At 40.7% G+C, this 14,881-nt stretch overlaps 1 protein-coding gene across 13 annotated transcripts in view; it reads left to right on the forward strand.

The window, feature by feature from the left end:
* The window catches only part of RYR1 (ryanodine receptor 1), a 302,237-nt gene that overhangs the window by 93,386 nt on the left and 193,970 nt on the right, over window positions 1-14,881 (forward strand). For all 13 annotated transcript variants that reach the window (XM_073598714.1, XM_073598720.1, XM_073598713.1 and 10 more), the window contains 11 exons: window positions 1,222-1,386; window positions 1,789-1,910; window positions 2,098-2,284; window positions 2,453-2,588; window positions 6,258-6,353; window positions 7,861-7,979; window positions 9,685-9,818; window positions 10,549-10,790; window positions 12,170-12,362; window positions 12,445-12,661; window positions 12,938-13,042. In XM_073598714.1, the coding sequence (XP_073454815.1) occupies window positions 1,222-1,386; window positions 1,789-1,910; window positions 2,098-2,284; window positions 2,453-2,588; window positions 6,258-6,353; window positions 7,861-7,979; window positions 9,685-9,818; window positions 10,549-10,790; window positions 12,170-12,362; window positions 12,445-12,661; window positions 12,938-13,042 (1,716 nt within the window). The remainder of the gene's footprint in view (window positions 1-1,221; window positions 1,387-1,788; window positions 1,911-2,097; window positions 2,285-2,452; window positions 2,589-6,257; window positions 6,354-7,860; window positions 7,980-9,684; window positions 9,819-10,548; window positions 10,791-12,169; window positions 12,363-12,444; window positions 12,662-12,937; window positions 13,043-14,881) is intronic.

Below are 14,881 nucleotides of genomic sequence, written 5' to 3' on the forward strand. Positions count from 1 at the left end.
TTGACCCTATATTAAAGTGGTTGTATACCCTTTTTAAAATTTCTACCTACAGGTAAGCCTATAATAAGGCTTACCTGTAGGTAAAATTAATATCTCCTAAACCTGTACGGTTTAGGAGATATTCACTTTGCATGCAGCCGCTGGCGTCAGCAGCACATGTGCTGTGAAGGCCCGGCTGAAGGTCCGGCAGACGTAATCGCGGCTCCGGCCACTCACAGCGCTAGAGCCGCGAACCCGGGAGAAATGCAGAGGGAACATGTCGGCTCCCTCGGCGTGGACTGGGATCAGATGCCGAGGCCTCGTTCTAAGGTGAGTATTTCATAATGTGCTAGTATGTGCTGCATACTAGCTCATTATCCCTTTGCCTTACAGTTTTTATTTGTTTAAAAAAAAAAAAAATTAATTTCTGTGCGGGTATACAACCGCTTTAATTGTAAGTGGGTCAGTATTTATTTTTACATTTATTTCAGGTACGTATGTAGCGCCATCCATTTACACAGCAGTTTACATATATTATACATTCACATCAGTCCCTGCCCTCAAAGTGCTTACAATCTATGGTCCCTAACTCGCATTCATACATACTAGGGCCAATTTAGAAAGGAGTCAAATAACCTACCAGCATGTCTTTGGATTGTGGGAGGAAACCCACTCAGGAACAGGGAGAACATGCAAACTCCAGGTAGGTAGTGCTGTGGTTGGGATTTGAACCGGCAACCCAAGCGCTGCTAGGCGGAAGTGCTAGCCACTTAGCCACTGGTACTTAAAGATGCATCCCTCCTCCAGCAGTACCTCCGGATTGGCTCAGCAGGACTTGTATTTCCACCTCTTCAAAAACTTTCCTAAATGCATGCATGTAAGAGAAGAAACCAGAAGGCAGCCTCCAATAGTGTAAACCTGTTTTTATTTGAGATTAAAAATAAATAAAATGCACTTCAATGTATTGCTGGTAACTCACAAGCTAAAACAAAGGTAAACACTTCCTGGAGCCCCCTCAGCTACAAAGGACCAGAAGTATGGTAGTGACACAATAAGCACTGCTATGTTTACGTGTGTTTTAGCTTGAGTTACAAGCAATACATTTATTTTAATTGTTTTTAATCTTATATCAAAATGCAGCAGACCACTTATGGGTGAACTTCCGAAATGTCAAAGGTTGCATTGTTATTTGAACAACGTCATTAGAACATGTTAACTCTTAAATCTTTTACACCATTGCAGGAAAAGTTGGATGTTGCCCCTAAGAGAGATATAGAAGGAATGGGACCAGCCGATATCAAATATGGCGAGTCAATGTGCTTTGTCCAACACGTGAATAGTGGTCTCTGGCTAACATATGCTGCTGCAGATTCCAAAGTTGCTCGACTGGGACCTTTAAAGCGCAAGGTGAGCATGAAATAACTGGATGCATTTGTCTCACCAGCTGTTTTAATAAGGGCTTATTAAAGGAAAACCTTTGCTGAAGGAAATATAGACAACTGTTAAGTTCCCTTCTGAAAATGCTAGCAATCTGGTTGTAGTGGTGATTCTTTTTTAATCACTTATCTAGGACAAGTATGTTGATCAGGCATTCTGAGTTGACTTAAGACATCATTGCTGCGTGTTTGTTTTAGATAGGTGGCTGAGAAAGTATTGAAATGAGCTAGCCAGACAACTAGCATTTCCAAAAGAAAAGGTCAGCAATGGCAGCCTCCATATTTCTTTCAGTACACATTTACTTTAAGTAGGTTGGCTTATGTAGCAGTGATTCTAAATATCTCCTTGTTAAGTTTATGTTAATTTTTTTAGGCCATTTTGCATCAAGAAGGTCATATGGATGACGCATTGTCTTTGTCTCGGTCCCAAAGAGAGGAGTCTCAGGCAGCCAGAATGATCTACAGTACAGCCGGTCTTTTCAACATATTCATTAAGTAAGTCTAATAGGGGTCAATCCAAGTGTTATCAATTTTGCATTGCTACTATGCTAAAGGAGAACCAAGGGAGGCATCAAGTATGGGAGGCATTAGAAAAGTGTTTTTGGTTATGGTCAGAATTCCCCAGGTTGGCTTAGTATACCAAGTCTTCTTACTTTATGGTGTTTCTTTGTTCATTATCCAGAGGTTTGGACAGCTTGAATGGGAAGAACAAGCCTTCAAAACCAATCTCGCTACCCTTAGACATGGTCGTTCTAACCCTGCAAGATTTAATTGGCTATTTCCAGCACCCAGAGGAGGAGCTTCAACATGAGGAAAAACAGACCAAGCTACGGTCTCTTAAAAATCGTCAGAACCTCTTCCAGGAAGAGGTGAGCATCTAGATTGTAATCAATTGTCAATCCATGTTAATTTATAATATTCTCTATTCATGTCAAAACCATACCTGACTTGGTCAATTTGTGATGTAATCTTTATTCGTATAACCTCTATCTGCTATTTTATATTTACCAAAAGTATTTTTCCTTATCCCTCTTCAGGGAATAATCTCTCAAGTCTTGGACTGTATAGACCGACTGAATGTCTATAGCACAGCTGCCCACTTTGCAGAGTTTGCTGGTGAAGAAGCAGCTGAGTCCTGGAAAGAGATTGTGAACTTGCTATATGAATTGCTTGGTATGTACCATTACCTCTAGATGGGAGATTTGCTTTACTATACAAATGCTTTCAGTAGGTCCTCTCCCATTCAGCACAAACTGTAATTTCCTGGCTTTTGAAGAACAAGTACACTTGGATTGCTAGGCTCTTAACAACCAGGGCACTTGTGTGTGCTTTGGGTATTGGACTTGCCATCTACTGCCTGTAGTGAAATGGAATTAAAGATGCTCATATCTAGGGGAGTATAGTTTAGGCACACGTGCAATTCAGCCTCTAGCTTCCAGCTGGAAATGTTTTATCCATCTGCACTTTATAGCTACAAGTTTATGGACACCTGACCGTTCACACCTATATGAGATTCTTGGATATCCCATTCCAAAACTATGGTTATTAGTTTAAAGTTAGCCTTCCCTCTCGGGGTCATAATTACCTCCACACTTCTGGGAAGGGTTTTCATAACATTTGGAAGTGTATCTGAAGGAATTTGTATATATTAAGCCAAAAGAGCATTTATAAGGTCAGGTACAGATTTTTAATGAAAAGACCTGGCTTGTAACCAGTGTTTCAATTCATCCCAAAGGTGTTTAATAGAATTAAAGTCAGGGCTCTGTGCAGGCCACTAAAGTTCCTCCTCACCTTACTTGTCATAACATATCTAATATAAATCCTGTATAATATCTATAAAGAGCTGGATTTGTGCACATTTACTAAAGCTCCTAATGACCAAATTTAAAGTTTTGATATAAAAAATGTTATTATAAAAAAAAAAAAAAAAATTCCACTGGTAGTATTAAAGTAGAATTAAACCCTCTTATCATTTTATAGCCAAGAAAATTGCCTTATTAGCCTCTGTTTGATCTCCAGTTACCATGGTACTGCACATGTGATCGGTGGTGACACCAGCTCTTTGATGGCTTGACAGGTTAGGTGGGGAGAACAATCAACTGCTTCAGTTAAGCCTAATACACATGGGCCGAATGTCAGGCGGCATCGGCTGGTTCAATAGAAACCGGCTGACATTCAGCCTGTGTGTACTGCAGCTGGTCCGACAGAAGCCGGCCATTCAGCTGGCTTCTGTCGATGCTGCATGACCGAAAAAAGTCTGTCGAACAGCTCCTGATCAGCGATCTCAGTCAATGGCTGAGAGCACTGACCGCAGTATTCTAGGGGGGGAACCGTTCCCCTGTCAGAACATAATAGCACAGCAGGGGAGATCGCTGTACTGACATTGCATAGTTAGTACAGTAGCTCCTCCTGAGCTGTCAGGTGTACTAGGCTTTATCATGTGTGGCATGTCCTGAATGTAAGTCTTTTGGGAAGCAGTTAAATCAATGAGTTTAGTTCTGCTGTAATAAATTATGTGCAACATCTATCAGTAACAACAAAGTTAAGGTTTACAGTTCTGTTTGGTCAGTATTGTTCTGTGTGTACTTCATTAAGAAAAATAAATAAATCAGGAATCACATTATGAGCAAGTTGAAAACCTCAACTATATAGTTTACTTAATATTTAAATGTTGGTTTGGTCTCGATCATGGAGCAATGATAAAAGCATTGATGAAATATAATTATGTAGCGCAGATCCATAAATGGCCTGGCTGTATGATCCCAGGTTCCATTCGCTGATAGGCACGCTGCAGCCAAGCACACGGTATTTCCCAATCAGTTAAAGGCAGAGAACAGACTGTGCATGTCTTTTTTTTTTTTTTTTGGTATGAACTTGGATAGTGTGAGGGTGAGCCTAGGGATACTCCAAAGGACAAACTAGTAGTAGAGGACACTAATACTTCAGGGTGAAGGCACCCCCTTTTGATGTGTAAACAAACGTGGAACTAAACAGGAACACCTTAACCGGAATACAGTCCTGAGGGTACTGGTAATAACGTAAATCTCCTAAAAGAGGCCAAAGGAAGTCTTTAAGTCCAGAAGGCTGGTACTCACTGTGTCCTGAATACTGTGTAGCCATCTGCAGTATCAGTCAGTTTCTGTACTCCAATTGCCTGTGTCTTGGTTCCTTAGGAAGCTTTCTGCAAATGATTCAGGAGAATAGAACAGAGGTTCCCCAACCAAACAGTAGCCAGCACCCCATAAAGATTCTTGCAGCTGCAGGTGGATTTACTAGGGATACCACAGCCCTCAAGCTTGGTCTTACTCCCCCAGGAACAAGAGACCTCAGTTCCGGGTTCCAGCCTATTTATACCCTCTCAGCCCCCTGCTTATCACTTACAACCCTGACCAGGGATTGGCTGGAAAAGCATCAATATGCAGGCAGGGATCTGTGTTCTTCCAACCCACTATTTCCCAGCTCCCTGGTAGGTGCGTACCTAGAGCATTTGGCAACCAGGGCGGATCCAATAACTGGCACCCCCTCTCACTGATCATGCCTGTACGCACTCAGCCCACCCATAAACCTGTACGCACTCAGTCCCCTCATACCTGTATGCACTCAGCGCACCCACATACCTGTATGCACTCAGCGCACCCACATACCTGTACGCACCCAGCCCACCCACACACCTGTACACACTCAGCCCACCCACACATCTGTACGCACTCAGCCCACCCACACACCTGGATGCACTCAGCCCCCTCATACCTGTATGCACTCAGCCCACCCACACACCTGTGTGCGCACTCAGCCCCCTCATACCTGGATGCACTCAGCCCCCCTCATACCTGTATGCACTCAGCACACCCACATACCTGTGTGCACACTCAGCCCCCTCATACCTGGATGCACTCAGCCCCCCTCATACCTGTACGCACTCAGCACACCCACATACCTGTGTGCACACTCAGCCCCCTCATACCTGTATGCACTCAGCACACCCACACACCTGTACGCACTCAGCCCACCCACACACCTGTGTGCACACTCAGCCCCCTCATACCTGTATGCACTCAGCCCCCCTCATACCTGTACGCACTCAGCACACCCACATACCTGTGTGCACACTCAGCCCCCTCATACCTGTATGCACTCAGCACACCCACACACCTGTACGCACTCAACCCCCTCATACCTGTATGCACTCAGCCCACCCATACACCTGTATGCACTCAGCCCATCCATAGCATTCTCGTATTCCCGTCTTCCATGTCCCATGTATTGGAAGTCATTTTTTAAATTATTGTGCTGAAGTTTATATGTATCCCTGAGACTTCAGCTTATGGTACAGTAACCAAAGCATACTTGTATTACTTTTATAGGTACAAGGAAGCCCAGGGTTTGTTTAACCATTGCCCTCAAGCCCTTCCCACTATCATGTTTGGCCACACCCCTTTTGCCACGGCGCGCTACGTCCCTCATTCTCAGGCTTAAAAGTTGGGAGGTATGGTAACCAAGCCCACAACAGTAGAGCACAGAGCAGACATAACCAAACAATTTTTGCTATTCCTGACTACAGGGAGGCTAAACACTAATTTTCACCACTAGTAGCTTAATGGGGTGCTACAGGTACAATAAATAATAGACCAATTATCACTCGCCAGAAGTCTGTTCCACATGTCTACTATCATACTGCTGCACTGCAAGGACATTTTGAGATGTTTTTCTCAACCTTTGCACACATTGCTTAGTCTTTGATCATAAAAAGGTGAGTTCACTACCAGTATGAGTAATTCATGTTCTGAACGTTTGTTCTAGATAAATATCTGTTTAAATTACATTGAGCGTTTTATCTTTCAGCGTCTCTAATAAGGGGTAATCGATCCAATTGCGCGTTGTTCTCCAACAACCTGGACTGGGTTGTAAGCAAACTGGATCGGCTGGAAGCTTCTTCAGGTGAGGGATAAGGACTTGCCATATAACATATTATTCCTCATGCAAAACAACTTTGTTTCTGGCCCTGTATCCAACATTCCACTTTGTTAGAGTAGAAATGCAGATGTGTAGTTGACTTTCTGGTTCCTATCAATAATAAAGTTTATATAACTCATTTATCAAGATATCTGGCAATAAGGTGTGTGTGTGGTATATAGTTTCCAATTGGATTTTAAGCTGGAGACTGAAAAGAAGAATCTATTGACTGCCTAAGGTCAATATGGATAGTTGAGCTGTCATACACACATAAATTAAGCCAAATGTGACACAAACTCAATGAGTTGAGAATATCCTGAATAATGTCTTGGAACATTTTAAAGCAGGGGTGCCCAACCCATGACCCGTGGAGCTCTTTGATGAGGCCCTCAACCTCAAACCAGAGAAGCACACTTCTATTTCATATGCGGGTTTGGTGCGCTTTCTGAAAGTGCACCAAAACTTTTGAATGCAGGAGTATTACAGAAACCTATGGCAAAGCACAGCTAACTCACAGGAAAGCCACAAGTGAACTGCGCTTCACCCGCAGTGCAGGTAAACCGCAGCGCATCAGTGTGAAAGCAGCCTTATAGGGGGCTCAGGACAGTAAGCGTTTGTTTTCATGTGTACTTTGGAAGGCGGTACAACCCCATAGTTGAAATGTGTTTTTACGACACATCCCCAACCACTGGCGTAGTGTCAGGGGTTGCAAATGTGACCCTGCCTCATGCTCCAGGGGAGCCATTCGGCCTCCCTGCCACATTCTGTTTTACGCTTGGACAGGAGGGGCTGTGGGGACGGAATATACAGGAACTTAACCTCTCCATTTTCTTCCTGCGACCACTAAAATCTGGCTTCTCCTCCTCTCCCTACCATCGGCATTCAGCGGTTGCAGGTGGAAAATGTTCATTATGCTATTCAAAATAAAAAATTCAAAACCAATTTAATCTATTGTGGCCACGACCAGTTACCAAATCACTTAAGTGGCCCTCATTCTTTATTGGGTTGAGCAACCCTGTTGTAAAGCATCCACAGCACCCAAGAAGGCCCCTCCTGGAATGTGAACCAGGGCATCATTTCTAAATGTGTTTCCTAGTTCTTTAAAGGGTTAATAACATAATCCTTTGACAAATTGAAATAGTTGCAGTATTAGTAATGGAGTATGTCCAGACAGAATACAATAGTTGGTCAAGTTCAGTTAAACTTCCACTTTGAGAGAACAATGAGGCAGAGGCATTGTGTAGCACTACTAATCGTAAAGTTGAGCTTGAATATGAAATTAATAATTATGGCTGCCACCATGTACACATAGTAGATGCATACCAACAAGTACAGCATTAAGTCTGCTTACTTTGACACACATATCTAGAAACATATTGAATACAGTTTCTTTTTAAGAATTTATTAAAATCCATTGGTGATGCAGAGTCATCCATTAGAATAATTGCACATGGAGTTTTTGTGTTTGATCCCAATCTTCTTTTTGTTGCAGGCATTTTGGAAGTTTTATACTGTGTATTGATTGAAAGTCCTGAAGTTCTGAATATTATAAAGAAAAATCACATCAAATCAATTATTTCTCTGCTCGATAAACATGGACGGAATCATAAGGTAACTCGGGGTTCAGTATAGTTGCCTACTTAGGGCCAATTTACCATTAGGCACAGTAGGTAACAGTAGTAATTGGCCACACATTTTTTTCCTATGATTAGTAAAAATACAGCCATCTCATATAACTTATTTGCATATTGTTACTATATACTAAGCTGGGTAAGGACTAGTAAAACCAGATAAACAAGGGGGTATTTTATTTGACCCATATAAATTTATGGGTCTACAGGCTCCACTGAGTGGAAGTCCAGTGCTGCACTTGCTCATTTAGTTTTCATTTATTAATTTCTGTATTGGTTTTGCTAAAAACAGCGCAAAGATCAACAAAATTTGGCGAGTCTGCTAAAAGGTTTTCAGTTATGTTTACCAAGAATTACGGCATGTTGCCATTAAAGGTTGTCGGCCTACAAATGTTGTGGGGCTATAGCCTCCACTGTTAGTATAAGATAGTAAAATAGTCTGTGCCAATGGTATTAAATTCCAATGAATAAATGAACAGCAGTCACTTATAACCGCTAGGGTACCACAAATCAAAATAAAATTTGTGGATGCTCTAAAAATGTTTCCAATAGGATGGGAAAGTGTAGAGTCATCTTAAAAAATTAAATGTGCATCATTATATATCCAGTATATACAAAAAAATTCTCAAATCCACATGATAAATATAAAGTGAAAAATCAATAAATAGATAGATGCATTCTATCAAAAATTATTCCTAAAATTATTACAAAATTAATGCAGAAAAGGTGTCCATAGTGTATTAAGTGAAATTCATATAGGAATACAAATAATCAAAAAGTCATCAAAACATTCATCACAAAATTCATGCAATAAAAGTGTGCATAATAAACTAAAATAAAAAAAGTCCACAATTCTCCAGTCCACCATAAAGTGCAATGTGTTGAATGCAAAACATTTTTCTTCTTCTTGAACTGTACTCCGGAGTCCCAGAGTTATAACTCTATATGTAAGTGGAAGGTGAATCCTGACAGTGGATGAGGGGACCCTACTTTTTTTGTGGTAGGGAACCCTCTTGCAGTAAGCGGATCTATTGTGATCCATTTTCCTGAACCTTTCAGCTTCATTCCAGCGCAACCAAGTTTTTTTGCTTTGCTTTTTGTTTCAATACAATTTGAACAGGGGGTTTCCCCTGCAGAAAGGCTGATTTGCCCTGTTTATATTCCTATACTGTATTTTTGTATTTTGCCAAACACTTTTAAATAATTATAAATAAACCCAAAAAAACACATCTTTAAATGTGCACAATTTGCACCCAGTGTCCACTGCCAAGGATTACTCACCCACATAAAATATAAAAGTCACCCTGACTGGTAATCACCATATACACATCCCAATCTCAAGCAGCTTTAAACACTGATGATAGTTTGTTCCCTCACTTGCTCATTTACTTTTCAATTATTAATTTCTTTGCTGGAGTTGTTTAAAACACAGTTCTGGTTAGTCTACTAAAAGGTGATTGTTTACCAAGAATGACTGCACATTGCCCTTTGTAAATGATGCTACATACCACCAGCTCCAGAGGCACATTAGTACAGCAACACAATCTGCACAAATGTTACACAGTCTTCCATGAAACTGCTACAAGCTAATAATACAAAGGTTGGTTGGGAGGGATGTAGCTGTTTGTTACTTTGTGCATCAACTAACACTTTTTTATTATTTTTTATTTTTTAATTTCCTTCAGGTTCTGGATGTCCTCTGTTCTCTCTGTGTATGTAATGGGGTAGCTGTAAGATCCAATCAGAATCTTATCACGGAGAACCTGCTACCAAGAAGAGATCTCCTTCTCCAGACCAGAATGGTCAACTATGTCACCAGGTGATTAGCTTTTTTTGGCTTTTAGAGGGATATAGACCTGCTGCTTTCGAAGTATTGTACTTACAACCTGTAATCATGCAAACTGTAAAAATTTTTTTACATTCTTCACTTACCAAAAATGACTTTTTAAGTGCACTCTCCATAAAAAGTACTGTGTATTGTATATTTTAGGAAAGCCTCCTATATCCCTGCGCAGACTTGTTTTGTTTCACCAAGGGATTGAGTGGAGTGGATGTTAATTAATATTTCAGTTTGTTACTAAGAATAACGGTTTGTTTTTCAAGCACTGTGTTCAAGTAGGATTAGCCTAATTTGTAATATTTTATACAGGATGTTTTTTAAATATGGCTGCTTTAATTGTTCATTAGTTATCACTGGTGGACGTAATTAAGTTTGCTTTGGGGAAAGGAGAGCACCATAAGTATGGAGTGGGGATATAACATAACATTATTTTAAAGCTTGTTTACTGCCCGTTAAAAATATTTAAATACAATAAAGTATGATACATTAAAGCATTATAGCCCATATTTGAGCCAAAATGTTCACTTTAAAGATTTAGCTCTTACAAACAACAATTTTGACTAGTGTAATGTTTTAGGAATTTTAAAATTTTACTCAAACAGGTGTGTAAACTAATGTGTTTCAGGTGTGTATGAAAGCTAGCATTAGAAAATAATATACTATATGCGTAGTATTTCCCTACTAATATTGCCCCTCCTTTTTATTTCAGCATGAGACCCAATATCTACTTTGGGACATGTGAAGGCTCCACTCAGTTCAAAAAGTGGTATTTTGAAGTTATTGTAGATCAGGTGGAACCCTTTGTAACTGCTGAGGCTACTCACCTTCGAGTTGGTTGGGCACTGACTGAGGGCTACAGCCCTTACCCTGGTGCAGGGGAAGGCTGGGGAGCCAATGGAGCCGGTGATGATTTGTACTCCTTCGCTTTTGATGGTCTTCATCTGTGGTCAGGTGAGTCCGAGATCACTGATCAGAAAATGGGACTGTGCTTTATAGATTTATGGTTGGATATTTTCTTAAGTCAAGATGCTGACACCTCTGTCTGCAATTATCTAATTGCTTGGAGTTCAACTTTAATTTATTCTTCAATTTCTACTGTGGTCCTAAAAGATAGTAAATATGGAACAACATTTTACTGTTCCCATTATAACTGTAATAAAAAAAAACAATAGATATGCCATAATAGTTGCCAACTGAGGAAAAAAAATCTGGAGAACAGTTTATAAATGGTATACTTTCCAAGCATGTAACTAGAATTTAAATTGAAGTGCCACATCACTGCTAAGAGGTCCAGATACAACTTTGATCCATTAAAAGTCATGAGTACAATCCAAAAAAAGTATCCAACATGTTTTGTGGGTCCAAGTGCCCCATCAGGGCTTGACTGGCAACAATGTGAAACAAGCCAGAAGTAAACTGGACCTACAATGGTATTTTTCCAGTGTAAACTGGAAAGCACAAGCACATGCCTTATCAGCAGCTTGTTTGGCAGCCACCATGGAATAAAGTTGTATCTGGACCTCTTAGCAGTGGTGCGATGTTTCAATTTCAATTCTTGTTACATTACACTAACGGAGCACCAATGAGACTGTGGGGATCCTCTGGAGTGTAGAAGCTGCCTTTCCAGGAAGCAGATCATTTACACCAACATCAATACCTTAGGATAACAAAACCAGTAAGATAAGCCTTTGGGTCCAGTGCGATCTTTCTTTTTACTGTCCTCTACTTTCCAAGCATAATTGGAAGCAATGTCTCAACATTCCATCTCCTTCCTGCAAAACACTGAGGTGCACTTTCTTTCACAGGAGGCAACCATTCCCTTCAGTGAGGAGTAAGCGGGCAAACAAATAGTAACAGTTTTTGCCATTACAGATGCTTTGTTTTAGGTTTCTTAGATGGAAGGGCTCAGGGTTCTCCTCTCAACAGGCCATATTGATGACTACTGGTATTTTTTATGTTTCTTCAGAACCTAGCTGGTGAACATCAAGAACAGCTTCTGTGGTATCCTCAGGTACTACAAGGTCCCAGTTAGACATTTGAGCTCTCAGGTCCTCTATGGCAAGTTGGTTATAGCCCAGCTCTAACTTAAACTTGATTTCAGTTTTGGAAGAGCAGGGAAGGGTTAGAACTGTTAACCCTTAATATGATCTATGTCCCCGTAGAACAAATTTCTGTTTTTTTTTTTTTACACCCATCACCATCATGGAAAGAAGTGATGGGAAATCTCCTGTATAGGGACCTGTAAATAGTTATCATTGTCCAATGACTGAAGCATCAATGTCCATGTATTGTTTATCCATCAATATTTTCTTGTATGTATTCCATAACAGGTCGGGTGTGCAGGGCTGTAGCCTCCCACAACCAACACTTGTTAACAGCTGATGATGTGGTCAGCTGCTGCCTGGATTTGACCGTACCAAGCATCTCATTTCGATTCAATGGGCATCCTGTACAGGGCATGTTTGAGAACTTTAACTTGGATGGGCTCTTCTTCCCAGTTTCAAGCTTCTCACCTGGAATTAAGTAAGGAGAAAAGCATTTTCTAACATTTTTAGCACATTATTGACTTTGCTGCCATTCTAAAGATTGTTTTTTTTGTCCTCAGAATTCGTTTCCTTCTGGGAGGTCGTCATGGTGAGTTTAAGTTCCTCCCACCTCCGGGTTACGCACCAGCCTATGAAGCACTACTGCCTCGGGATCGTATGAGGGTGGAGCCAATCAAAGAATACAAACATGATGTGGGAGATATTCGTAATCTCCTGGGGCCCACTAAATCCCTCTCCCACACCTCTTTTGTCCCCTGCCCTGTGGATACTGTGCAGGTAAGAGGGGAGAACCAAGGCAAAATATGTTATATGATAATGAAAAACATGTCTTTCAGTGATTTTTCCCAAACTGGATATCCTTTAAAACAAACTCATGTTTAGAAAGTTCTCGACACTCAAACATGGTGTCACCTGGATCAGTGTGATGACATCACCATTCTGTACCAATCATGACACCATTATTACAGAACTAAATCTTGCTGAGTCAAAACTGAACTCCTGTTTAAGAATTTTGGCATGGTTCTCACATACAATATTTATCTCCTTGTACAGATTGTCCTTCCTCCTCACTTAGAACGAATCCGTGAAAAGTTGGCGGAGAACATACATGAACTGTGGGCCCTTACTAGAATTGAACAAGGATGGACATATGGACCTGTATGTATGCCACAACACACTTATTTTTCTTTTGTTAGATTGTGACCCCTTAACCCCCCCCCCCCCCCAAAGCATTTGTAGAATGATGACAGTGAGTGTAAAAATGGTTGCATTCGTATACATGTCAACAATTTAAAGTGGTTGTGAACCTCTGAAATAAAAAATTTACAAAGCATATCGTATAGTGTGTACTTGCCTCTATCCAAAGCACCTAGTATGATTTATGTCTCCTTTCCCATTCCTCTGCTGTCTGCACCAGTTACTTCTGACTGTCTTTGCTGACACCAGACAATTCCATGAAATGCCCCTAATGTTTCCCTGTGAGACTGTGCAAAGGGTGGTGTGTCCATTCCCTCCACTCAGCTCTCACATTACACTCAGCTCTCTGCTCTATGCTGTGCGGTGTATGATATCAGATCCCCACCCCCTGCTTTCTGAAGCTCAGAAAAGCTGAGTAAATTCTGTGGACGAGAGAGGGCAGCAGATAAAAGGGTACAACTTATGAGAATTTCTTTCATCTCTGTGTATCACCTGAGGCCAGTCACTTTACTGGATATATGTAAGGGTTTACAACCACTTTAAGTCTACTACACAGAATCATTTTCTTTCAGTATGTACAGACCTTATGTTGGCCAGACATGCTTCAATTTTATTACCTAACCGATGTGTGATTCGATCAAAATTATCAAATTAGCATAAGTTCTCTTCCAATCAATTTAAACTCAATGTAGATTGAATTCAGTCAAACTTAGTCGGTTCACCAGGGTGGAAAACTATTGATCGTGTTGCATCACTCAGCAGCACTGAGATGCTTTGTTCAGGAATTTGATCATATTTTAATTGATTGAATTATTAGATTACATGGTAACAGAGATGTGACCAATAACTTATGATTGTACAAACCCAATTCCAAAAACGTTGGGACGCTGTGTAAAATCTACATAAAAACAGAATGGAATGACTTGTAAATCTCAAACTCAAATGTTTTTCACAATAGAAAGTTCTCAAATGTTAAAACTGAGAAAATGTACCATTTTAAGAAAAAAATAGGGTAATTTTGAATATGATGGCAGCAACATGTCTACAAAAACGTTGGGACAGGGCCATGCAGGGTCTAGCATTCCTTTTTCTTTTACCAACACTCTGTAAATGTCTGGGAACTGAGGAGACCAGGTTGCGGGAGGAATGTTGTCCCATTCTTGCCTGATATAGGATTCTAACTGCTTAACAGTCCTGGGTCTTTTTTGTTACATTTTTAGTTTCAAGATGTGCCAAATATTTTTTCAATTGGTGAAAGGTCTGGACTGCAGGCGGGCCATTTAAGCACCTGGATTCTTCCACATTGAATCCACACTGTTGTATGCTGTTATATGCAATATGCAGTTTAGCATTGTCCTGAAATATACAATGCCTTCTCTGAAAAAGACGATGTCTGGATGGGAGCATATTTTGCTCTAAAACCTGGATATATCTCAGCATTGATGGTGCCTTTCCAGTTGTGCAAGCTACCCATTCCATACTCTCTAATGTACCACTGTACCATCAGAAATGCAGGCTTTTGAACTGAGCACCGATAACAAGCGGGAAGGTCCCTCTCCTCTTTAGTCCGGAGGATGCGGCTCCCATGGTTGCTAAAAAGCATGTCAAATTTCAATTTATCTGACCACAAAACAGCTTTCCACTTTGCAACAGACCATTTTAAATGAGCTTTGACACAGAGAAGATGGTGGTGTTTCTGGATCATATTTAGATATGGTCTCTTCTTTGTATGATAGAGGTTTACCTTGCATTTTTGGATGGCACAGTGAACTGTTTTCACAGATAGTAATATTTGGAAGT

The sequence above is a fragment of the Aquarana catesbeiana genome, linkage group LG09 (genome assembly GCF_042186555.1).
Source record: "Aquarana catesbeiana isolate 2022-GZ linkage group LG09, ASM4218655v1, whole genome shotgun sequence".
In the NCBI taxonomy this organism is placed as follows: Eukaryota; Metazoa; Chordata; class Amphibia; order Anura; family Ranidae; genus Aquarana; species Aquarana catesbeiana.